Source organism: Scatophagus argus, chromosome 24 (assembly GCF_020382885.2).
Source record: "Scatophagus argus isolate fScaArg1 chromosome 24, fScaArg1.pri, whole genome shotgun sequence".
Taxonomy (NCBI): Eukaryota; Metazoa; Chordata; class Actinopteri; family Scatophagidae; genus Scatophagus; species Scatophagus argus.
Genome location: NC_058516.1, coordinates 10,682,177 through 10,708,100, shown reverse-complemented (window position 1 = coordinate 10,708,100; position 25,924 = coordinate 10,682,177). Strand labels below are relative to the sequence as shown.

The window sequence follows — 25,924 nt, the reverse complement described above, 5'->3', positions numbered from 1 at the left end:
AGAAGAAGGAGGAGGAGGGAGGTTATTATGTGTTCTTGTTTGTGTACTTACTTGTCCTCGCAGATGAGAATTGAGGAAATTCACGGCCGTTTCTGCTTAAGAAAAGGAAGGGGAGACATTATATTTATTTTTCCGTGTGTGCGAATACAGTATTGCAGTGACCTTGTTCGGGGAAAAAAACATCAGCAACTGATGGAACAAGAACAGTGCAACATACAAATACTCACATGGATTCTTGTCATTGCTGTGTTATATTGATAAAACACATATTATGTACAAAAAAAAAAATTCTGCTTGTGTGTCTCCTCCAAATTAAAAGAAGAGTTAGGAGTTTGCTGAGAGGAACCTCCAGCATGTATTTATGGCTGAATTGAATATTTGAATATTTATCTGATCAGTCTAGATGAGGAAGCAACTGCAACAAATCCCCAAGTGGCAGATTTCAGACTTCACCATGAGCATCGCAGCTGCCATCTGAGATGATCTACTGGACCAGTTCCAAAACTTTTTGGTAAGTGCGAATCATTTACACTCCCAAAATTTAGGCGCAAGGTTTAAAAAAATACCAAAATTTAAGACTTTGCAATTACTACTCACTCTTTTATTGTTGTCAGTTTAACCTTACATTACATGCTCATATGTTAGGTAATAGTAAACATATTTTATTCCTGATCGGGGAAGAAGCTCTGCAGTTAAGAAATGGAATTTACACCAGTTGGCTTGGAATACATCAGCCAGGCCTGTGTTGATACTGTAGTCAGCTTCACAATCCTTGAAAACTCCCCGAAGGTTAGAAAACTTCACCAAGTACCACAGCCTTCCAGACATGTCCTATTGTCAGCAGCTCCACCTTGAGAATAGCAGCTCTCAGAGGCATCCAAGGTTGGAGTTGGAGGGAAAAAAAAAAAAAAAAAACAAAGCTGGAGAGGCAGAGAGTGAAGAAAAAGAGAGATGAGGAAGAAAGACGAGAATGAATGCTAACAAAAGTGAATACAGTTTTCCAAGGCTGCTCAGATTGGATCAATTCATCAGCGACTGAGGGCTGTGAAGAGAGGTAAACATATTAGATGGTGTGTGTGTGTGTGTGTGGATGGAGTTTAGCTGCATATGAGAGAGCGTATGAGTTTGAATTCAGTCACTGAGGTCTTTGTCTTCAAGTGAACCCAGTTAAATGAAAGGATGACGAGAAATATGAGTCCTAAGTCCAAACCAATTGATTACATACAAGGTTAGCTACTGTAATGGGAAAATATTACCTGTGATAGGCAGACATACAGTTATATACAATGATATCAAGATCCTCTATTCTCTGGTTGTTTGTCCTTGCTCCTTCAAACCTTCTCTGGCACACTATTATTTTTTATTTCTTAGTCTGGCATTCACTCGATCTTCTCCTTTGATGCCCCTTAAAAGAAATTCATAAAATGAATTCTATCGATCAGCTTGGTGCTTTTGTGCTTTAGAACAGTCTAGAAACTTGACTTTTTAGTCCTTGACTCGACCCTTTCGTGGTAGCCAAATAAAGGCAGTTACAGTAAATACGCGGGAGACAGTGAAATAGAAATCTTTACATTTGGGATATCAGAACATGACTAAAACACAGAACTCCTTGAGGCTCGTATCATTTAGGGGTCAGTTTCACCTTTGACTGTAGTTTGCAGATGGGTCCCATTTCAAGAAAGTTCTTTCAAAGTGTACCTATGAAGACCCGATGCACTATAGCAGGCTATCATCCTCAAACCCATCCAAATTCAATTCAAATTGAACACAACCAATCGAAAAACCAGGCTGGTCTGGAGGGTCACCCATACAACGGAGGTTGTCTGTGACAGCTGATGCTCTTTGGTGACTATGGAACAGAATATCTGCAGAATTAAAGGTTAATTTGTGTGTTTCAGGCCCCTAATCTTGCCGACAGTTATAATACTAAAATACTAATATGTTTGCACAAGGTAGAGCACTTGAGCTGACTTTTGCTCTGGATAAAGAAAAGGCCGAAGCATGGGAGAGGGGGCGGATTTGAGATTCTTTGAGACGTGAGGGGGGCCAAGGAAGCATCACATATGGATTCCTTAGAGAGCCGCAGTATTCATCTCTCCTCCTTTGTTGGCATTTAGAACTTGTACATGTTGTAGGGTGCAGTGGTTGAGTAGCGCAAGTGAATGCTCGTAGAGGAATGACGGGTTTCTCTAAATTAAATCAAACATCCTACAATGTGAGATGAAATTATTGTTCTTGCAACTGCAGTGGGACATAGGCCACTGATTAAAATTGAAGTTGAGCATTTTATTTCCTGGAATTCACCCAATAGACACCTCTGACCTCTGACTTGAAATGGAGACAGTGCTTAGCTAATCACAAAGAGCGGAAATGGTAATAGTCCGTCTAGTTGTTGCTTTTACACTTCGGTGTTTGTCTTTTGATCACCATGAGGTTGACGGGCTGGTAGTGGACGCCCCATCTCTGCCTGTCAGTTGTTCATAATATGTTAAAGCAAATGTCACAACTCGTTATTTCAGAAATCAATAGACATTTTAACTCAGCTGATATCAAAAGCTACTGTTAGTTGCAGCCCTAGAGTTAGCATAGCATTAGCTTTGGTTACTACTTTGGTGCACTGGCCTTGTAATGATGGAGTGAACAAAACTTGCACAGGCAGCATCCTTCCAAGGAGTGAACGCCTGAAAAACACCCGCAGAACTTCTGGCTGTTTAAAAGTTTTCCAAATCTCAGCACCAATGAGTTCATGACATCATCAGAGTGCACGCTACCATCGACTGAGCACAGCTGCAATCTTGCTTCATGCTTGTGATTGATAGTCTAGTTTATTATGTGACTTTTGTGCATTGAAAAGTCTCCAGTAAATGGAGAAGGCATTTTCTTTTCATTTGTGAAGTGTTTGCCTTTGGTCACCTGTTTACTCAGACGTATGAACCTAAAGAGTGACACTGGGGGGAAAAAAAAAATAGAAAGAGACTCATCTCTTTCACATCTCTTAGGAGTTTGTACGCACACTATACATTTCTTCAAAACTAGTATGAATCAGACAGAGGTCCTCTTGAATTCATTGGAATTGGCTTCTAGCTTTCTTCTTTCTCTGGCTGACCTGGCCTAATTATCCATGTAATGATATAACCCTGGGGGGGAAAGGGGATCTCCCACCATCTCCCATGCACACACACATACACACAGTCACAAATAAACCGGGCCTCCCCATTCCCACAGAAGACCAGAAAGCCTGCTGCTGAAAGAAGCGATGGAAAGGAATGAATTTCACATGCTAATTAGACTTGACCCAGCCTTGTATTCGCAGACAACCTGGCCATGACAACAGATGATCATAATAGAGCAGGTACAATCTATCCAAAAAGAATTTAATGTGTGCATGCCTCCTTTTTATATGCGACAAACCCTTTCCGGAGGTGACAGCTTTAGTCCAGTGAATTGAGAAAGACCAGGTAAATGGGCAGATACCTTGAAGTCACTGTCGCAGCCTGAAGAGACATGATGGACAAATGTGGACCTTCAAAACTTTGCTCCTTGAATGCATGCATTCTTCATCTTGTTTCATGCATGGATTGAATGTTTTTAGTGATGGGGGTTGTTTTGCTGTACAAGATATGACCTTTCAAAGTTTGTAATCTCCTGCCACAAAAGCTTGATTTGGTACAGTCAAATGTCAGAGGGGACCATTCTATATTTCTGAAAGTCCTCTTCACGAATAGGTGTTATTTTGTATGAAGGGTCTGCAGAAAGCAATGTTCTGTACAACTGAAAGCTTCTGAGCAACAGTTAAATAAGAATAAAAGAAATCGTCAGTCTTTGGTAAAAGAAACCAAAAGCTTATTATCAAAATCTGTGTCAGGTGCGCAACAACGTCCGCAACAAGAAGGAATTAAAAGGCATGCTACTTGAGCAAAGCTGTTCTTTAAATTTCAAAATCGAAGTAGATCAGTCGAGGGTTGGGACGATTGGAATTGGGTCAACAGCTAAAATTACTATGGACTAACAAATCACAGTTTAAACCTATTCAGTCTAACCATTGTATTTCAATGTAGAGTTGTGTCTGAGTAGCCAATTAAATGTGCTCTCCTCTCTTTTTGGTACCAAAAATACTAGTTGGTTATTGAACTAATAACTGTTATTGTATTAATGTGCACGTACAAGCCATTTCTAGTGTGTGTAGGACTCCACATTGGGGCAGTAGGTGCTGCCCTTGCGCTTTGCTTTTTCTGGACTGGGAAACAAAATCCGGCTTACTCCGTGTTCAGGGGAAAACATTATTATTATTATTCCTCCCTCCAATGTAACACTGGGGGGGATAGTTACAAAATGAAAGTTTGAAATCATTTAATTCTTTTTTGGAACCAAAAATATGTTAAACATAACTAATCCATTTGGTGTTTGAATTATGTTAAGAGCCATTACTGCTCTACCAAGTGCTGTTTTTGATTTGGCTAAAGAAAAGATTGCGGTCTCCAAGGGCTTTGGACTTTTTCTCTCTCTTCTTTCTAGTTCAACTTGAATTAAGTCCACAAGAAGGATGAACTTATAGGTTAAAAAAAAAAAACACTTGAGTTTGTAAAATCACAGACAATGAATCTTTTAAAATACGGGACACGGTACCCTGCGAACCCATATTCAAGCAGACAACAGTGCTGGGTGAAAAGCTAGCCCCTTCATTGATTTGAATGGGTCAGCGCAGAGGGCTCTGGCTAAAAGATACAGGGCTGACTGGCAGAAAAGTTGAACCTGGTTCATGTTTGCCATGACCCAAAGTATTGCCATTCAATAAGACGTGTGGCTTATTCAAATACGTGCAAGCTCACCTTCCTGGTAGATTAATTTATAACACGAGCACCATACTGTATTTCTACTGTTTGCATCACCTTCTTCACAATGAAAGAGAGCTACCTCATGAACCACTTTGTAGTGTTTTGGCCTCTGTTAAGACTTCAGACTCGTGGATCTATTACTCAAACTGGAAAGTAGAAAGCAAGCAATGCAAAGTATTCCAGATATCCCTTTGCCTAATGACGTTTTTCACTTTCTCCTGGGGATCCAGAGGTGTTCCCAGGCCAGATTTGATGAATAACCTCCCCAACTTGTTATGGGTATACCCCAGGGTCTCCTCCCAGTGGGATGTGCCCAGAAAACCTAATCAAATGCTTGGACCATCCTTTGACCCATCAAATTGACATTTAGCCTGAGTGTCCGTCAGCGAGGATCCGTGGCGCTAGTTTTTACGTCGTAAACTGCATTGTGGCTTTTCGGCCAAGTGACCACGCCAAACGGAGCCCTTCAGTGAAAGAAATCACTTAGATTGGCTGTGCAGCTAAACGAGTCAGTGCACAGAAAGAAGTCTCAGAAAAAAAGAGAGCAAGCAAACAACTGCAGTCGAAGTCGCACACGGGTGGCTCTTGTCATTTTTCATCCATCTTTCCCATACGCAAATATTTTCACAACCGCATGGCCATCTGGAACACAAATGGAACTCAGACTACTGCCACCTGCTGGCATGGAGAGTTATTTCTTCTCACACAGGGGCAGAACGTACATGTTAGTTAGCCGTCAACTGTAGTCTTTGCGGTGCGTTCAGGTGCAGTAGTTCTGTGATGTTGGTTTGAACAAAGAAGCAACAACTTTAGCCCAGGCTCCCTTTGGATGTCTGAGCTCTTTACACCATCTTATTTCACTTCAGGTATTTCTATTGTGCCCTCTATAAGAGTTCAGAATCAGAATCAGAATTCCTTTATTTATCCCTGGAGGGAAATTCTTGAGTTTAAGTGGATCGCCTGATATTTGGATCTTGTATCAATTAATCAAATAAAAAACAAAACAAAACAAATAACCACAAAACACACACTGAGTTACAATCCATCTGGCATAGTAGCTGAAGTCCAGTATGTTTTTGGGGTTTTTTTTTTTGTTTTTTTTTTACTGCAGAACACACACGTCCATCAGCAGGCCTTTGACAGCTCAGATCTTTGGACAGTGAGGCAGGTCAGAGCAATTATATGAGATCGATAGCAGCTCCACTTAAACACACACACACACACACACACACACAGAGCGAGGCATAAGGCAGAGACTGACAGAGTACCCGTGGATAGAAGCACAGTGTGTCTCATGTGTCTCGCTCTGCTGTCTTGGTCTATTTATCATTGGTGTGTTTGACAGTAACCGTGGGGGTGACGCTGGAGCTAAGGTTAGCAAATTGAGTTTGTTGTGTTAAAGAGGCAAAGTCATCACAGACAACAACTTTAGTGATCCCTGACTGTGTGTGTGTGTGTGTGAGACCATATGCTGACACATTTTACCAGTGATACCCGCTAAGGATGAAAGCAGCGTATCGTTCGTACTGCTGAGAAGGTGATTGGCTGCAATCTGCTCTCCCTGCAGACTCATTCCTGGCCTTCCGGTTTTTTCTTTCAACACTGTCAACACTGCAGGATGATATTTTTGCACTAACTGTTGAGCTCTCTTATTTAAAATTCCATTCATGTCACTTTTTAGTATTTTTGTAATACTTTAACTTAGCCATTCTTGTTATTAAGTCCACCTCCTTTGTGAAAAGTCAAAATATTTGCTGTGCCACCAGTCCATTCAGTAGCTTAAACAAATAGCAAGAGCTGTCACTCCTTAATTAGCCTTAATTACCATCAGAATATTGGCGCCACTCTAATTAGCCTGTAAAGTGTAAACAGAAAACATCGACACTGCTATCAGTTCCATGAAGCATAATAACAGAAATCAGAAATGGTTTACTAAGAGCCTGTTTAGACCTCAGGTATGACTGCGCCCAAAGCACACTGATCACATACGACCGCGTTCTTTGAGCAGTGTGCATGGGCTCATCACTGCCCCTAATGGCAGACGATGGAAAAACTCCACTCACCAGTGGGGTTGATGAATGCTGCCATTCTCAGTGGGTGGATTTCCCACAAAGGCCACAAGGGGCAATAGTGAACCCTTTTCTTACTTCAGAAGTCGGTAATATTCATGCTGTTTATCAGTTTTACAAACCCCCCCTTGAGCTTTTTGTGGAACCATCCACTGGGAGATAGTCCCAAACAGGGCTAAGTGTCACTGGTGACGACCTACCTCCTCTGGCATTGTGAGCATAGTGAGTATTATTTAAACCAGAGGCTGCTTGGGCTTAAAAATAATAAGAAATTCACCTACAGTAGTGAAATTAAATTAAATTTAGACACCATAAAGTCAAATTATTCATTTTAGAATTGTTAAACATGAATGAAATAATTTTCTTCTTATGACACCAAAACATTTTGTTATATGTGCGTCTCTAATAATCACCACTGCCCGGATTCGGATTGATCAGATAACATACGTCAAGATTAATGAAGTGACAAAAGCAATACTATCAAAAGGAATCCATGTGGAGTCCAAGTTTGAAAAGCACAAAGGCTGAATTCTACTGCTCGGTCTGCTGTGTGTGTGTGTGTGTGTGTGTGTGTGTGTGTGTGTGTGTGAGAGAGAGAGAGAGAGAGAGAGAGAGAGAGCAGGGCCAGAGGACAGGCGACATTTATTGACAGTGGCTGCTCCGCTCGATAAGAGGAGGCATAAAATCAATCAACCTGATTGGTAGACAAGAGGGAAGAGGAAGAGGAGGAGGAGGAGGGTACAGAGGGATGGAGGGGAAGTTATATGGCGCAAAACAGAAGGCCAAATATAAAAATAAATAGTGGCAGAAGAAGTACTCAGATCCTCTACCCAATTACCACAAGGTAAAAATACTTCACTGTTGTTTTGCAGACAACTGGCTCATTAAGTTCTGATACATAAATCTGTAGGCTCATCGCTTTTCATAAATGAAAGAGTTTGGTCAAGACCTGCTCTAATTGGAAACTTTAGTTGTGCTTTGGCGCTATATAAATAAACTGAATTGAATTGAACTGATAGACATCGATTTTTTTTTTGGTAGGGGATAACAAGCAAAAAATGTTGTTTTTGATAAGCTATGGCTGAATGATACCCTCAAAAATATTCCTTTTATTTTGGTGAGAATGTTTGTTTTTTCTTTTCATATTATTGCTGTGATATTTGATGGGGGTCTCTACAAAACAGGTATGTTCCCCTGCATCTGGAGAATATGATTTATAGGTTGGGACGTCTCTGTAGCAGCACAATGCTTCATTCATAGTGGTTTGATGTGACACCTGTACCTTTATCAAAATACCGCAGATCCTGCAGTTTGGATTTTTGCACTTGGCTATATTGCTATTTCTGTTTATGTGTTATTTAAAAAAGAAATTGTCAACCTTAATCTGAAGAGGTGACTAAAGCTGTTATGGTGTGGAATAAAATGCATCATATTTCTCTCTGAATTGTAGTGGCATCTAAGTATAAAGAATACACTTCAGGAAGATGATGGGGTTTATGTGCGGTATTTTACAAACACCTCAAAATGCGGTGCAGAGTTAGTGATTTAGTTATTGGTGGGAATGAGTTTGTGGCTGAGTGGCATGGTGGTGCCGTGGTTAGCACTGTCGCCTCATAGCAAGAGGGTTCCAGGTTCGAATCTATGTGGAGTTTGCATGTTCTCCCTGTGCCTGCGTGGGTTTTCTCCGGGTACTCCGACTTCCTCCCACAATACCAAAAACATGCACATTAGGTTAACTGGCTACTCTACATTGCCCCCTAGGTGTGAGTGTGTGGTTGTCTGTCTTTGTGTGTTGGCCCTGCGACTGACTGGCGACCAGTCCAGGGTGTACCCCGCCTCTCGCCCGTAGTCAGCTGGGATAGGCTCCAGCTCCCCCGCGACCCTGACGGATAAGCGGTATAGAAGATGGATGGAGTTTGTGGCTAACAGCACTGCTTAGAAGAACAGCCATTGGCGCTAGGACTGTGTTCAGCTTTTTTTTTTGGGGGGGGGGGTAGGATACACACCAATCAGATTAGTTTGTTTCTGCACTTGTAAGAGGAGACAGTCAGCAGCGTGATGCAGTCCCTGTGCCATATTTAGCCCTCGCCGACATGAAACAGGCCATCACCTGGTGGTGGTGACGGCCCCACTGAAACCCAACGGGGCCCAGGCTGGGGTCAGATATCTCTGGGAGGAAATGTTTGTTGTAGAAGCAGACCTTTTAGACAATTTATGTTCTCATCTCATCATCACCTCATTCTAAACAAACAGTTTTGTGGCTGTAACAGCTTCCGCTCTTCTGGGAAGGTTTTCCGCAACATGTTGGAGTGTTTCTGTGGGACTTTTTGTCCATTCACGCAGTAGAGCATTTGTGAGGACAGGCACTGCTTTGGATGATCCAGTTCGTCCCAAAGGTGTTGGATGAGGTTGAGGTCAGGGCTGTCCAAACTGTCTTGCTCAAGTATGAAGATTTCCTTTCACTGGAAGTAAGGGGCCGAGCAGAAACCCCGAAAGCCAGCCCAATATAGAGGTGTGTCTGGATACTTTTGTCTATGAGGTGTATCATGCAGGGTAGCTCAGTGTATGTTATACGTCACGGCTCAGATGCAAAACAAAAATTAAGATGTTCTAACTAGCAGCGAGCAGACCTTCTATGCAGGCTCATTCAAAGCTTCAACAGGTGATTAAACCACAAGTATAAATTTGTACAAAATGGAAAATAATTTGTTACATCCCACGATTGCAAACACGCAAGATACAGTAACACCGCATGATGCTGAATATTAGGAGCAGACACAATAATATCTTCATTACTCTAATTAATGAATTCTGCAGCGCTGCGAAACGAATGGATCAGGATAGAACAGACAGTATTTAAATATCTTATTTGTATATATATACTTGAGTAGCATTGTGGGAATGCAGGGTTATTTGATATTTTTGGTGTAAATCTTCACCATTAGATATACATACTGCTTCGCGTTCCTGATCCTCAAAGTGTTTATTCTGGGAAATAACTGACAAGATCCCATAACGGCCTTGAGAGAGCAGAGAAAATAGTGTGTGTGTGTGTGTGTGTGTACAGTATATTGTTGTACTATATTGTGTACTGCAGATGACGCCTGTACAGTCCCTCAAGCTTTCAGCTAACTCAAAGTCTTTCAGGCTCAGTCTCGCATTGTGTTTGATTCTATTGTGTGTCAAGACATTGATGGGAGTGACAAAGAAGTGACGAGACCAGACAGATGGAATAAAGTTTCTGCACAATTTCCCTCATTTGGAGAAGATGTAGCCTGGAGGTGCAAGAGAATATAATAGAAGAAGATATTCACTCTTTTCTGAAACAATAGAAAAGATATTTCAAGTCTAATTTTTTTTATTTGCGTTACTAAACACTATCAAACCGTTCCCTGTTGTTGAGTGTGTGTGTGTGTGTGTGTGTGTGCATCAGCCCTCAAATAAAAACTAACTCCCTTTTAATAGGCTGTCCATAGCAATGAGAAAACCTTTTGTACAAACAAGAGAAGCCCCCCCCCCAATAAAAAAAACAAACGAAAAGAAAAAAAAAGCCTCAGTGTGTACTGAGTCATAAACAATTGGTGGCAAATAACAGCAATTTCACAGCTAATTCGTAGATTTCACGTGTGGATGCCTCCATCGCCTCCCTCCATTTAATGCTGTGAATAGAGACACGCTGACATTACAACCGCAAGACAAGATTCACTGTGTGTGTGTGTGTGTGTGTGTGTGTGTGTGTGTCTGTGGGGAGTTTAGGTCTAATGATTTAAGCCTAAATGTCAGACCCACTGCAGGGCACCTAAATGTGCAGGAACACACACACACACACTCTCTGTTGTTGCTACAGGTGTCAAAATGACTGTAGTTGAGAGCCGATTGCTAATTGGTAATCTGTCTACTTCAAATCATAGTATATTCCCCACACTTAATTTCTCTGCACTTGGGAAAGGCTGCCATGACTGTAAAATACTTCTTATATCTTATACATTTTTTAGTTTCGAATGTCTTTGCACATTTATTGTTCATACCAGGCCCATAGAAGGAACATTAAAAGGTCTAATAGGTCAATTTGGAACAACATACACACATGAAATTATCGCTGGTGAATATTTGCCTCACTTTGGTGTGAGTGAAAGGGCAAAGAAGATTTAAATTTGCATCAGCATTGCGTGAAGTTCGCATCCAAGCTCAGATATGTCGAAAAACCACGGCAAGATAAGACGCAAATTTGCTAACGTGATCCTCTAACTTTGTGGGTGTGTGTGTGTGTGTATGTGTACATTCAGTCCTCATTCAGAGCGCTAAACAGGAAGCTGATGAGCCAAAGCATTGTGGGAAAATAGCAGCATTCTGGTCTAGCTGGAGGGTACAGGCAGAAGAGGATGAGGGCCAAGAACCGAACCCTGTGGAACCCCTGTTAGCAGTCAGCATGGGCCAACTTTTCCTTCTACCCCCATCTCACACTGGGAGAGGATTTTTCGCCTGGGACAAGATTACCGTTCAATTCTCAGTCACCTGTTGCTTATTGCAGTTTTGGACAGATAAGGCCGACTCTTAACACGATGGAAAAATGAAACTGATATCTTCTCAGTGCCTTGGAGTTACATGCAGACATTTCTCTGCCAGCCCCATTTCTGTCTCCACCGTTTCAAACGTAACATACTGGATGTGCTGAGTATTTTCATACGAATGGGGGTGTGAATTCACCTTAATCTAACATTCTTTGTGACGGCGCTCACGAGCACATGCAAACACCTACCTGCAAAAAATTGTTATCATGTCTCACTATTGTGCTTACCGACCTACAGCAGTTCAAGATGAAGGAAACCTAAATTGGTGGTTAAGAGGTAAAGGACTTGGTTACACCTTAAATTGGACCTCCCACCTCTCTATATATTTTAGAATCTATACTCAGTAATACACCATTAAAATCTACGGTAGACACACTGTATATTTATAGTTTAAGTTTCGAGCAGAGTTGATGTAATAGGTGGTAAAACATTAAGACTTCGGTCGTTCTGCTCTCAGTTTTAAAATGATTGAATGAGTCATTGCAATGTGGCTGCTGAAATAAAGCCAACATGGGGAATGTAAAAGATGTCTGCGCAACCACAATGAAAACACACAGGCGCTTTTCACCGTCTACTTTTCAGATTTATTTATTTTTTATTCATTTATTACTCTCTCTCTCTTTCTTCCCCAGATTTCACCTCTGACGGTCTTGCCCTAGATATTTCTCCAATCCTCGTCAGACACACTAGCAGGTCTCATCGGCTGCCAGCTGTGGAGGAGAGGACGTGGAGATCAGCGCAGATGAGAAGTGAAAAGGATGAAGAGAATCCAATCGATCCAAAACCTCCATCCTAATCTTTTTGACGTCCTCAGATGGTGCAGACGGCAGCCCTGAAGCAACTTTTAGGGAACACATTAGACCTAAAAATTCTCCCCTTTTTTTTTTTTCTTAGTGTCTGCTCAACACAGCTGTCAGTGCACGCAATACGCGAGCACAGGTTGGTTAGACGCACACTCTCAAAACTCTCATTAAATATCTTTGATTGTATTACAACAGCTTAAGATGTTCAGAAAGTTTTCAGAAGCGTCTGATTTATCATCTCAGATCTTTAAATGCTGCAGAAAAGGCCCAACGCATCTGAAGTGCTCTACTGCACCCTTGTGGCTGATGCATGAAGTGCGGCTCCAAAATGCTCCAAGGTGAGATTTCATGTTAACTCATGGGGGGCAATAAACAAATAATATATATTTTTTTAAAAAATCACAACATTTCAGGTGTTTATATTTTCCATCTCTGGCTTTTATTTTTAAGCAAATGTACAGTCCTTTGCCGTTGATAGCTACAGAAACGTTGGCAAAAATCCACAAGTAAATCTTGATATGACTCTGTTAAAAACTGTATATAAAAAGACCCCAAAACTGTACATCAATTAACATAACTACATTTTTATATATTGCGTGTGTGTATATATATATATATATATATGTATATATATATATTTATACTGCATCTGAGAATACAGCAACATATAGATATTGTTGGTTATGAGAAATACAGAACACTGTACAATAATACATTGTAAAAGACAGATAACATTCTGTTCAAAGGCTGTCAGTTCAGGTGGTCTTGAAAGATCAGGACAGTTAGGACAAGAGCGGTTGGTACAGTAAGACCTTAAATCCACCGTTAATGGCTTTGAGAGTTTCTACAGCAAAGTGTCGATCATTAGACGAGACAGTTCAGTGCAGGAGTGTATCTGAGCAAACGTCACAGAAATCTCTTTTTAGAAATCATTAAAGCTGTGCGCACATGTCCAGTGTTTTTTTTGTTTTTGTCACGACTCAGTTCGGTTGTTTCTACATAAATAAGACACAAAATTAAAAAAAAAAAGTTACAAGATCTCTAACATACGTTTTTTTTTAAAAGCACTACAGTAACTGTGGATTTTCTTTGTGATGCACTGGTTAATTTCTGTGGATTCCACAGTTTTCTAAGGGGGCCCTCCAGCAGACAGAGATGCAGCAGGTACCTGACTGTCTCTGGCTCCAATCACCTCACATAGAGAAGGAGGTTATGGTGAGAATTCTTTAAAAGAAACAGGCTTCCAGATGCTTTTAAGTGCCAAAATTCAGTCAGGTTTGGTTCAGTAACATCAATCACAGAGAATCACTTAAAATTTTGCCAATCTGCCACCCAGACTTCTTTTATATAGCCCAGTACTTTGGAGCTTATTCTGTCGTATCCCCTCTCAAAGGATTTGATGGGTGTGCACATGACATCTGTAAAACCAGGATGATTGTAATACTTATTCAATACCACATGGCAAGTGTTCTGAGGCCACATTTGTTGCAATGGGTTATTTCCATGCAAGGCAATATTTCTGAGCAAACTGGCCCTGTGTTCATATTGTATACTGGCTCATTAGGAGACAACAAAAAGTTTCACTGCCCCCATAATGCTGGACATTATGATGATGTTTTTTTTTTTGGTCTGAGAGCGTTTTTGACAGAAGACCTTATTACTTATGGATTCAGGTGAGATGTGGTCAGATTTCGAGCGACTGAACACTGGCACAAAGTTTGGTTTAAAAACATCCCCCTTAAAAAAAAAGAAAAATTGAATTCAGTCAGGAAGAGGTCACTGAGAACATTAAAGGGTCAGTTCACCCACATTACAAAAGAACACACTGTATTTTCTCACCGTCTTGCTGAGGGGCATCCAGCCATGCAGAAAGGTTTGGTTGGATTTGCCACCTTATCTTTTGCAATTTGGGTGAAGTGACCCTTTAACATGTAAATCCAGAGAATGAAGTTCAAAATCCACAACATCCACCAGTCTTAAGAACTCCTTTCACTGTTGAAGAATTAGACATGTTTAAATAAAGGAAATACAATCAAAAAAATTTTAAAGAAAACTTCCAGTTTCCAAACCCATCGAGTTGATCAAGTTTTCTACACCACTAAAATAAAGACAACATCACATAAGATATCTTTCCAGTGTGCTCTGACCACTGAGTGAGACCTTCACTCTTAATGTGGTAAAGGGTGAATTTTACACTTTATACAAAATAGAAAACGACAAAATTTACATTTCAGAGATGGATGCTCTCCCGGACATATACAAAACATTCAGAATAAAAACAATAAAAAAAACAAGTATTAAACATAAGCCATTGAATGTTTTGGTGCATAAGAAGTCAATCATTTGTTCATCGATTGTGTTTGTTCCGAATAAGACTTCCTGGACAGTATAACCTGCGAGAAGAAAAAAAACAACAAAAACTGTTCCCTCATTTTCGCATTCACCTTTTTCACTCACTTATCCATTCGCGCAGTCGCTCTTCGGTCACGCATCCACACATCCATCATCTGCGGTCCAAATGCCTGATATTAGTCGCAAAGTTAGCACAGAGCAAGGAAACGCAGCCGAGCAGAGACAGAGGAACTACCACAAGGCACCTAATGTAAAGCAGCTACGAGTATCTCCAGCAGCGACAAGGCTTTGGTTCAACGAAGGTCTATGAAACATACGAAACGTCATCATGCCGGGTCCTGCTGAAGGTTTCTTCCTGTTAAAAGGGAATTTTTCCTTGCCACTGTCTGCTTGCTTGGGGGTTCAGGCTCTGGGTTTCTGTAAAGCACCTAGAGACAATTTTGATTGTATAAGGTGCTATATAAATAAAATTGAACTGAACTGAATCTTTTCTTCTCTGTCTCACAATGACAGACGGACGGACGGATGGATGGATGAATGGAGGAGAAGACGCAGCAGAGGACACAGGAAGATGATCATCAGACATGTTGGAGGTGGCTCTCGCAGAGGTAGGAAAACGTCCACATGAGTATGACTTCACCAGAGGGAGAATGAGAAAAAGACGGGAAGAGAGAGGGAGAAGGCTAGAAACAAAGACACAGAGGGGAAGTGTATGAAACTCATTAGACTCACGTAACGCCATCATGAGGCTTTTAAGAGCATTGCCGACCCTCTAACAAACCAATGACCACATCTGGAGGCAGAAAATCTGTGACATGAATGGGATTATCCGATACCCAAATTTCGAACTATCTGATGTAAATAATCAGTCCTTTGGTAAAGGACAGAAATATAATGAGTCTTCAGAACTTTTGCTAATGGATAAACTTGGGTTCAATGACATATCTTAATGTAACCATGCAGACCACATGTTGTTGTTTTTTAAGCAGAGATTCTCCTCCTTAATTTGAGTAATTGGTCAGTCAGAGCCATGCGAATGCCCCACGATGCTGCCTTTACTCCTTTCCTGTAAATGAACGCCTCCCGTCAGCGTCTCAGCTGCAGTCGTGATTCCTTTCTTGGTGAGAGTCTATGCTCTGATCGATAAATGGCTAAATCTCATTTTAAAAAAAAACAAAACAAAAACTGTTCATTTAAGGCATCAAGTAATTTGGGGCACTTGGAAAAACTTCTTGCATTGTGTTATGATAATCTCACTGAGGACACGTTTTGTACGTTCATTTTTAAGGTGCTTTGAGGAGAGTGAACTCAAGTAACCTTAAAAGTCAGGAGCATTTCTATAACCGCCATATTTAATTCCCCTACAGATGCCCACTCAATATCACTGATCACACTCTTTACCTAGCACCACAGTTGCTGTCCAAAGGACGCCATATTGTCTTTCTGTTTCTTTGGTAAATGGTCATTGCGGACGGTCATGTGGTATTTACAAGGCGACATTAAGGCAGCTGGACAGTTGTCACATGGCCATTTCTACAGGATTCTATCGCTAACACAATAAGCCTCAAGAAACATAGATTCATCTCTGTATACAGCATTACAGATCAATGCAAGATAAACAGTTAAAGTGCTTTTAGGACAATGAGACAGAAGGAGATCCTGCACACACGAGTACAACACACAAGCTAGCTACTATGAGCACACACATCTATGACACTCTAGACTACCTACATGCAAGTTTGAAAGCTCAAGCGCTGGTTGTGGAGCTTAAGTCTGTCTTAAGTCATTTTTCTTTAAGACATGAAATACATAATACTGAGACCATCTTAGCTCCACTTGTTCCCAACACTTGAGCTTCACTGCTCCACTACAGCCTTCCTTACGGTGCTATAGAACCTGAGCCCGGAGTCCTAGGGAGTGTTTCGAGATAATACGTTTGAGCACGAGAAACACCAGTTAGTCCTAAGAAAAAAAAAACAGGGAAAAAAGAGGCAGAGCAGACGGACAGAGAGGAAAGAAAGTGAGAGACGTGGCAGGACGAGAAAGCTTGAATCAGTTTTAAGCACTGTTAACCGTCGTCATCATCTTCATCAGCATCATCAGCAGCACGGTTCCAATCTCAGCATGATTAGCTCCGGAACCGTTTTTTAAAAAGTCATAAATCCTAAATACTGAAGTACAATTCAGCTGCCGGCTGTCAAGAGCCAGCGGACATAAAGGGCCAGTGCATGTATTTTCAGTGTGACACAATATGGCTGAGGAAACCAAAGCTCTTGAGCACGTTTGTCGTGACATCAATACACTGAGCCCTTGGTGCACTGTGGTGGGTAGTGAGGCCCTGTGGGGTGGAGTCCTTTCCACAGCTTCCCATAGAGCTTTGTGCCATACTTGGCTGCTGACTTGGGAACAGTTTTGCAGGTCACTTTCAAATGCAACCCCTTACACAGTTGGATTACAGATAGCACAGTTCCCAGGTTAGTAAATAAATCAGTTTCCGTTGCGTTTAACATTCGATTTCGTTCACTTCCACATGGATGCCACTGTATTTGATATCATAATATAAGAATAGAAAACCACAAGACAAGAAATAAATTAGACAGAGGTCTCTGGCCCCGCCCCACTGTTGGCATGTCCCTGCTTTGAGTAGCGGGAGCCGTCGGCGAATTGGATGATGGGGGTGAAGGTGCAGTAGTCTGGCGCTCTCTTCCAGCGTGTGAACATGATTTTCTTGTTAAAGGGTTCAGACCTGTGAGGGTTCGGAGCGTGCCTCTGGTTGCCAGAGCCTCGCCGCCGGCTGGCGGACTTGGACGGGGCGTGGAGGGACGCCAGGGGGGTGAACTCGGACAGCTGGCCCTTGTAGAGTTTGTCAGCATTCTGTGTGAGGGCAGGGTCGAGATGGGGGGGAGAGAACATGTTTACTTGTGGAGCACTGCAGAGGGCTCTCAGGGAGCAGGCGGAGGAGAGACATCATCATCCCAGCAGGCCAGTATTCTAATTGACAGACACATGGCTATTCAAGGTAGGTCCCACTTATTGATGAGAATATGATGGGATCCTTACAGTAGCTTCTGCATGTCAGAGATTAGAGCACAAGCTTCATCTAAACTGGGAGGTTATGACTGAAGGGGCAGAGGCCAAATGAGCTACTGCAAAGGACACGACGGTAACCTGAGCCTGGACACAGTTCGGCTGTAACATTTAATAGCAGTTTAATCAATAAGGTGCTGCATAACTTCTAATCTAACTGGTTAGCTGTGATGATGATGTCTCATCCAATCTGTTCAGACGCAAGCGATGCAACCCAAGCCAATGAAGTACGTAAAGTATATGTAAATAAATACAGGATGTAACGCCACATAACAGCAGAAAAAGAACCAAATCATGCAAATGGGAACATGATGAATAACCATGCATGAATGTTCAATCTTCTGGCTCTGCAGCAATGTTGAAATGTGTCACTAGAGGGCGCCAGAGCTCCATGTAAAAAACCCACCCAACAGGATCCATGCGCTGTATACCTGCTGAATGCTTTGAACGTCCAGCCTTTAAGTCACACACACACGCACACACACACTGTGACCCAGGTGTTAGTCAGGTACAAGTTTAAATGTTTGTAACCACTCACCACAGCAAAGTTAACCACCATCACTGCAGGATGTTAACATCACCCACCATCCATTACCCAGTCCAACCTTTACACACACACACACACACACAGGCAGGCATCGGTGTGTGTTTTACCGTGAAACCCCTTAGGCTTCTGTGACAGCTACTCCATCTAGTAAGGATTCAGAGCATTGGTAGGCCAGGGTTCTGTCAAACCCACCTTTATTCCTCACACACTGCAGACACACACACACACACATATTCAGAGACACATTAAAGGACAACCACATCCACATAAAAAATACACACAGTCTAACCTCAGCGTTACAAAAGGAAAAAGGTCACGGAGGCCACACTCACACGCCTTGTTTGTTCGTTTTTTTCGGGGTTTGTGTAAAACCAGATGCACTAACATGCAGTCAGACTGTTAGACAACAGTCACTTCATGCAGAACAGAATGCCAAAAAAAAAAAATGAAAACAGAGGAAGAGGGATTGTGTGCAAGTGAGAGACAGGAGGAAAACAGAGGGTCACCTCAAGGTTAGGGCTGGGTTAGAAACTGATTCTGCTGGAGGTCTGAGACAGCATAAAGATGGTGGTGGGCTCGGACGGAAGGCACCGACGCTTAGTCTGCCGCGGAGGGATAAGTAGGAAGGAGGAGGAGGAGAAAGGGATGAGCGAACAGGGAGAGGGAGAAGTTAAAGCTCTGAAGATGCTGCTGCCACATCTTTCAAAAGTGCCACAAGTCTGTCACAGAGGGTTCAGAAACACGTGGACAGGTTTCATCAGGTTGGTTTTTAAGCTGTCCACAACCACAGTTGCGAAGGAAGGTTAAGGGAGAGAAGAAATACGTTCAAAAGTACAAACGTCACCGCAAACTGTCGGAAAAGAAACAAGGCCACGCGTGCTTTTACAGCAGAGAGGCTGGACCTATTACAGCAACAGAGCCAGATTCAGTTGATTCAGTTTCAGTCCAGAGTGACAATTAACACAATGCGTTTTGTTTTGTCTTTCCCCATGCAGCTCTGAAGGCTGCATTTCTTACTCTCCATTAATACACACGCAGTCTCTATTGTACTTTCTATTTTTTAATTTTTTTGTTGTTTTTTTTTTTGATTTAGAAATAAAAGAGCGCTGCACACAGACGGAGCTTAATCACTTACATCCAGCTGAGCAGGGACGTAACCAAAGCCGGCATACATCTGCTGATCCACGGTCAGCAGTTAGACATTTGACATTTAGTTATTAAAACGTAAGGCTTTAAATCCTGAAAATGAATTTTTCAGTGTAGCAAATGCTCAAAATTACCAAGGCATCTATATCAAATGTGATCTACCTCGATTATTGCATTCCTTTGGAAAATATCTGTTTAGCATGTTTATATCGTTTAGTTTTCTTAAGTACTTTCCCAAGTTAGTCTGACGTAAACACACGCTCGACAGCACGTTATGTGCGCACCCACCTGTATACGTTCAGTAGTGGTGGGCCACAGCGCCCTCCAGATGACCTTCTTCACCACGTCTGGCAGCAGACTGGCTGTTATAAGAAGGATGATGCTGAGCCAGGCCGGACCACTGGACAACATCTGCATGAACACATAGTACATCCTCTGGTAGTTCAGGAAGGGCCTGGATGGGATGGGATGAGACGTTTATTTCATTGACTTTTTATGCTGCATAAAAATAATGACATTCTTCTCTGAGCTTACCAGATGATTCCGCCCCACAGCAGAGAGAAGACCACAAAGAAAATCAGCGAGCCCCAGATGACAAAATGGTTGATCCAAGTCCAGTAATGAGTATCTAGAGCCAACTGCGAGAGATGAGGTGAGAGATGAGACCCGTCAAAACGCCGCAGCTCGCTTTAACGATGCCAGGCCTCGCTCGGGTGCTGCTGTGAGTACAGGCGCTGCACAGACTCTATGTGTGTGTGTGTGTGTGTTTGTGTGTGTGTGGGGGGGTACCTTGAACGTAACAGTGAAGACCAGCACAGTGAACACCAGCGTCCCGAACGTCCAGTTTCCAAACATCTGCAGAGGCAAAGGGGATAACAGATGCTGCTGATGACACGTTTCAAATGAAAAACTCACAACAGAGAGTACATACAGTAAACTGAATTATTACAGCTAATTTTGCAATGTCACATAACCAGACGGAGACAGATCATAAGGAACTGTCCAATTGAAAATTCTTTTACCCGTGTCAGAAAATAAGGCTTTATTTAAAGCTAAAATGCCTTGTACATACCTGATGTTAACATGCCTCACAGCTAGCGTGAGTATAACCAAGTACTTTTCACATTATAAGGTCACCTGAGCCCGTTCTACAGGCCTGGTGTTAATATGATACATAGAGATAAACCCAAGTGCATGTACTCAGTAAAGAATCAATCAATCCAACAGATGGCAGGGTGCTCAGACAGCAACACTCAGGTGAAGAATAGCTTGTCAGATGGCTGATGCACGGAGTGAGAGGTGGTGTTTTTAAAGCACCGGAGGAAGTCATGCGCACGTGGGCCTGATTTTAAATGGGCAGCCTCTCTGCTGCAGTTTAGATTAAGTGTCACTAGGTTGGATTTGCAAGAAAACAAGAAAAACTTGATTTACGGCACAGAAATGGAGATAAGAGCAATTATGGCAACTTAACTTGTGCTACGGGCCATCAGGTAATGGAAGATAGATTATGAGTATGATTTATGAATAAATGAAATGAATAATTAAAAAAAACATAAAGGCAAGCACTAAAAGATCAAAATTAAGCTTCTGAAATGCCACCTGAATCTGTGGTGATTGCGACAAATGAAGTGATGGCTTGTTTGTGGTTCAACTAAAGAATTTTACTCTTTAAAAAAATGTCCGCCTCTGTCGTGAACTTGTCTCTAATGTGGTCGGATACTTAGAACAACAATCCGAGCACGTCAGTGACAAAAACAAGCGCGTTTATTCCACATACTTTCACAGACGAAATTGCCCCTAAGCATTACGTTGCTGAGGTAATCTACAGGACCAGTTCCAAAAGTTTCTGTGAATACCAGTCATATAAAATATATTTAAATATTGAGCCCAGGTTTAAAAATAGCTAAATTAACCTTTAAAATAACTAAAACAAGACTGTAATACAGGCAATACTATCAACAAGAGCTGATTGTGTCTCGTTATATATTTTCTTTTTCTCGCTACAAATACACAAATATCCTGTTTGTCAATAAATTAGTGATATTTCATAATGGAGTCAATATACCAGGACCCTTCCAAAAATATTGTACCCAGAATCTTTGATGTATAATCTACACTATAATTAATTCTAAACCACATTGGACTGGCTTTTCTCATATGCAGTTTCACTTCCAATTCACCGTTAACTTTCTATAAACACATCAGACGCTTCAGCTATTGGATGCAAATGTCACTACCAAATACTTGGCATCATTCATCTCTGTGATATATTTACAAATAAGCCTGTAAACGGTTCAGAGAATGACCACAATTGTGAAACTGCTCTTCTGCTCAAAAAGGAGCACCATCAGCTGAAGGAGAATTAGATTAGAAATGTCTCAAATGTCATGTAATGGAAGAAAGAGTGCAACTATTTTTCTGTATTTATCTTCCCCCTGCTTTGCACTGGTCACACACACACACACACACACACACACACAATGCACACAGGATGTATAGTTGAGGAGTTCGATCACTAGATGAACATGGTTCTAGCAAAAAGGCAGATCACTACACAGAAGCCTAAGATGATGTGTCTACGGCAAGCACTAAGGGCTGATGAAGAGATGATGGGTGGTTTGGTGTCAGGCTGTGTGACGGGACGAAACAGGAGACAGGAAGCTGAAACTAGGAGGGGGTGGGATGACAGAGAGACAGGGACAGGCTTACCATCTGTGTGTTGGTTGTCATTAGCTGGGAGGAGGAAAGAGAAGCAAAAAGAAAAAGCAACACAAAGGTAAGAGGAGAGGAAGAAGAAGAGGAGAAGGCCAGAAGAAGAAACTCATAAGAAAACAAATAACAGTTTTGTGGCTGGAGAAGAATAAAAATTCAATGTATACCAAAAAAAAAACCAACAAAAAAACAAAAAAGCGAAATCAAGCAACCCAAAGTAGTCCAAGACGTTTCTGGGAGAGTAACGCTGTTCAAAAATGAAAGGAAACGAATAGAGAAACACAAAGGAAGATGGTGGAAAGACCTGCCATGCTGTTGCGGCTTGGATGTGAATGGGAGACCATCTATCTAGACAGTCTTTTACAGGTTACAGTCCACAGACACTGTCTTTTTTACTAAGCAGAAGCCCTGAAACCTTTTTGACCTGGGACAGGAAATTCACAGTTCTGTCAGCTGATTCATATTAAGGGTCAATGTGTGTTAGCCGTGTTAGCTTTAGCGACAGCAAAGAAAACAACGGACAAGTGATCATAACAGGAACTCAAAAACAAGGTGTGTTCTGTTGAAGTACGCAGTCTACAGTTTAATATCAATCTAACCATCCGGGAATTCATGGTGTTCTACTAAAAGACAAAAAAGAGGTGCAAACAATTTTAGGAAAATTGGAAAAAGCCATTTTACTTTGAAAGATTTCCCATAAATCTTGTTCGAGACATTAAAAGAAAAAAGTCTCCTTGACTGAATGAGCTGTAAGGGACATGTTACCTGTCCATTGCTGGTGAAGGTGGTGTTGTCAAACAGGAAGTAAGCACCAAAGAACATCACAATGGCATCATACACACCAAGGACAGTCCAATATATGAAGATGGACCACTGCAGCAGAGAGTTTTTAGCAATGTCTCTGTGAAGACAGACACAGCATCATAAATAAATAATAATAAACTGTGTGAATGAGTTATGATGACCAATCAATACCACATTAGTTTATCTTCAGGAGGCTCTTTATCAGAAATGACTGGAAAGAGATATTTTAATGTGATTTAAAATTCATAACAACACTAACTTATAGAGAGACGGGTCCTTCTTCAGGATGTCCATGTTGATGTGCTGCTCTATGAGACTGTAGAGCAGAATGGGCAGCGAGGTGAAGCTGATGTTGTACAGGGTCAGGTAGGCTGTATCATACAGCGGCTGGGGAGAAGAGAGAGTTTGAGTTATTTCTTATGATTGTGGGTTTATTTTGTGTACTTTGTAAGTGTGTGTGTGTGCGCCAACCTGTTGTGAGAAGCCACAGAAGAACTGATAGAGGAATTGGGGGAAGATGAAACAGACATTCTGGCAAAAGGAAGAAAAAAAAAATACGTGAAAATGTCTTTCGCCTATCCTCAAAACACTCCGACTAACAAATTGAGTAAATGTTAAACAAAGAACAGACAAAGCTAGAGTTTCCGAACCCAGAATAAAACTATTCTAAATTGAAACTTAAACAAAATTAAAGCCAAATGAAACCAAACAGCCACACTACCTTGTAGAAGAAGTACTGCACAAGTTCAGAAATGCGAATGTAGTAATAGTGTCCATGGACAAGCAGCATCTTCTTGAGGTGTTTGAACTTTGGGATTGCGTAATCGCTGTTCCTCACTGCCTGACGACCCTCCTTACCCATGATGCCTGGGGGGGTTAGATACAGGTTTGTCATTACGATGGCTTGCTGAAACACATGTACAGTGGAAAGTGTTATGGCAGAACAATTGGACCAATCAAGAGCACTAACCGATGCCTACGTGGGCCTCTAGGATCATGCTGACATCATTAGCTCCGTCCCCAATAGCCAGCGTGATCGGGTGCTCCTTGGAGGTTTTAATCAGCTTCACTATCTAGAAATACAGTTTAAACAACAACAAAAAAAAAAAAAGCTTTGAAACGACTCATTCTGATTGGTGTCTGTCTCTCAAAAGGCGCTCTTACACTGTAAAGAGAAAACAGGTGCTGTCTTGTCTTTTGTACCTGTGCTTTCTGTAGAGGCGCCATTCGACAGCAGAGCACGGCGCTGCAGTTCCGGCAGATTTCTAGGAAGATCTCCTTGTAGTTCCCTGAGTTTGAGTCCTGCTCGGGAGGCCTCATCACTGCGGAGAGGGTGGCTCCATCGATGATCAAACCGTAGTCAGTACAGTCACCTGACAAACTAGACAAACAGAACACCTGTCACGTACCAGTGGAACACCAAGGGAAAATAAAAAGCCACTTGCGTGAAACTGATCTCCGCTGTAAACATACGTATGAGGCACATTTCATGTTCCTAGATGTTTATATTTAAGTTGAAATCTGCTACGAGGTTGTCAAGCTGCTAGTCTAACAACGCCTCACACACACACACACACCCAGAGAAGGTGTCCCTGGTCATGCTTCCTTGCTGTCTCAGGACGGTCCTGCTCAGGTCGAACAGAACATCGTGGAGGCTCTGCTCCTCAGTGCGTTTCGTGGTCAGCTCCAGGATCTGGGTGTTGCGGTGAAACAGCTTGCTGGCGTAGCACGTTGCGGCCGCCGTCTCCATCTTGTCGCCGGTCAGCACCCACACCTTCATGCCTGCCTTGTGGAGAGACTCGATGGTGTCTGCCGCTTTTTCCTGGAGCCTGTCGTGATGGAAGGAAGGAAAACACAGACACATTTTACTGCCTTGTGAATATATATTGGGGGTAGGAGAACATACTCCAGCAATTACAAAAACCTACAGTAAAACGGTGCTTGAATCATTTGCATTTTTCTGGAGAGCATGATTTGACTTCCAGTTTCCTCTGAGTTAATGATCCCTTTTAAGCCTACACTATAATTGCTTAGTATCAAAGGTGCGATTGAAGGGTTGAACTGCCTCTTGTGCTCACTCTGAAGTGGGGCAGCACTTGCCGTGGCAGCAAAATACACAGAATCCAGAGTTATTGCTTAGAGATGTTTGAAGCATAACGCCCAAATGGCCATAATAAACCAAAATAGTTTATTTTCTACATATCCAGCAGCAGATCCTCCACCTGTCCTCCACAGCAGTGGCTCCCAGTAGTATCAGGTCCTTCTCGATGAGGTCGTAGGCCTCGGCCAGTCGTTTGTCTCGGTCCTGCAGAGCCAACTTGGCCCCGCTCAGCAGGTGGCAAACCTCCTGGTACTGTTCGGGACTCAGAGGTCGATAGGCAACACAAAGGGTCCTCAGACCCTCCTGGAGGACAGGCGACATTGAAACAGGGTTAAACTGATCACCGAAGAACTTTGCAACAAAAATGCAAATATTTGCTTGACTGTAGGTCTTGAATGTGAGTGTTTAATGTGTGGGCTGCTCTGCTTGAACCTCACCAGGAAAACACCTATCACAGATCTCTGTGTTTGCACTGAAAGCTACAATCTGTCTAAAGCTGCAAAGCACCACAAGCACGGTCTTACTGGCCTACTTTCTACTGCAGGTGTCGTTCTGTTTATGTAGTTCTTATCTCGGAAAAATATTTTGTGATTACGTTCTGCAGTTTGATGTTATTGACATCACACCAATGATCAATCTATGTGTTTTAAAGGTGGATTCTTTCTGGAGTGTGGAGGTTCTGTTCAAATGCCAGAAGCCACGCTGGGCCTTCTATGGAAAAATACAGAACAACTGTTGGTGGAAGTGGGCCATGCTCTACTGATCGACTTCCTGTGGAAACCATGGAAACCGCTGTGGCCATGTGCTGTAACTGTGGAAACCAATGAAGTCATGCATCCTTTGAAACTTACGGTGAGCAGTCTTTCAAACAAGGTGAATCAAGGGCATAATGTTCCA

General features: G+C 42.1%; 1 protein-coding gene and 1 long non-coding RNA gene across 4 annotated transcripts in view; one reads left to right on the top strand and one right to left on the bottom strand.

Moving 5' to 3' along the window:
• The first annotated feature begins 118 nt into the window (after window positions 1-118).
• Window positions 119-20,184, top strand: LOC124055513. Its single transcript, XR_006842686.1, has 5 exons — window positions 119-511; window positions 12,108-12,414; window positions 12,522-12,616; window positions 15,144-15,238; window positions 19,965-20,184. It is a non-coding gene; the product is annotated as an uncharacterized LOC124055513 (long non-coding RNA).
• atp11a (ATPase phospholipid transporting 11A) overlaps window positions 13,246-25,924 on the bottom strand; it is a 39,616-nt gene continuing 26,937 nt past the window's right edge. The window contains exons 19-31 of one of the 3 annotated variants that reach the window (XM_046382314.1): window positions 25,149-25,330; window positions 24,504-24,755; window positions 24,130-24,307; window positions 23,897-23,999; window positions 23,648-23,793; window positions 23,398-23,457; window positions 23,186-23,313; window positions 22,888-23,023; window positions 20,200-20,265; window positions 19,945-20,048; window positions 19,699-19,864; window positions 18,372-18,472; window positions 17,377-17,504 (exon numbers count right to left, since the gene is read on the bottom strand). In XM_046382314.1, coding sequence (XP_046238270.1) covers window positions 18,383-18,472; window positions 19,699-19,864; window positions 19,945-20,048; window positions 20,200-20,265; window positions 22,888-23,023; window positions 23,186-23,313; window positions 23,398-23,457; window positions 23,648-23,793; window positions 23,897-23,999; window positions 24,130-24,307; window positions 24,504-24,755; window positions 25,149-25,330 — 1,611 coding nt within the window. In that variant the 3' untranslated portion in view covers window positions 17,377-17,504; window positions 18,372-18,382. Of the gene's footprint in view, window positions 17,505-18,371; window positions 18,473-18,723; window positions 18,867-19,698; window positions 19,865-19,944; window positions 20,049-20,199; window positions 20,266-22,887; window positions 23,024-23,185; window positions 23,314-23,397; window positions 23,458-23,647; window positions 23,794-23,896; window positions 24,000-24,129; window positions 24,308-24,503; window positions 24,756-25,148; window positions 25,331-25,924 lie in introns of those variants that run through there. The other 2 variants (XM_046382313.1, XM_046382315.1) reach the window with 2 other exon arrangements.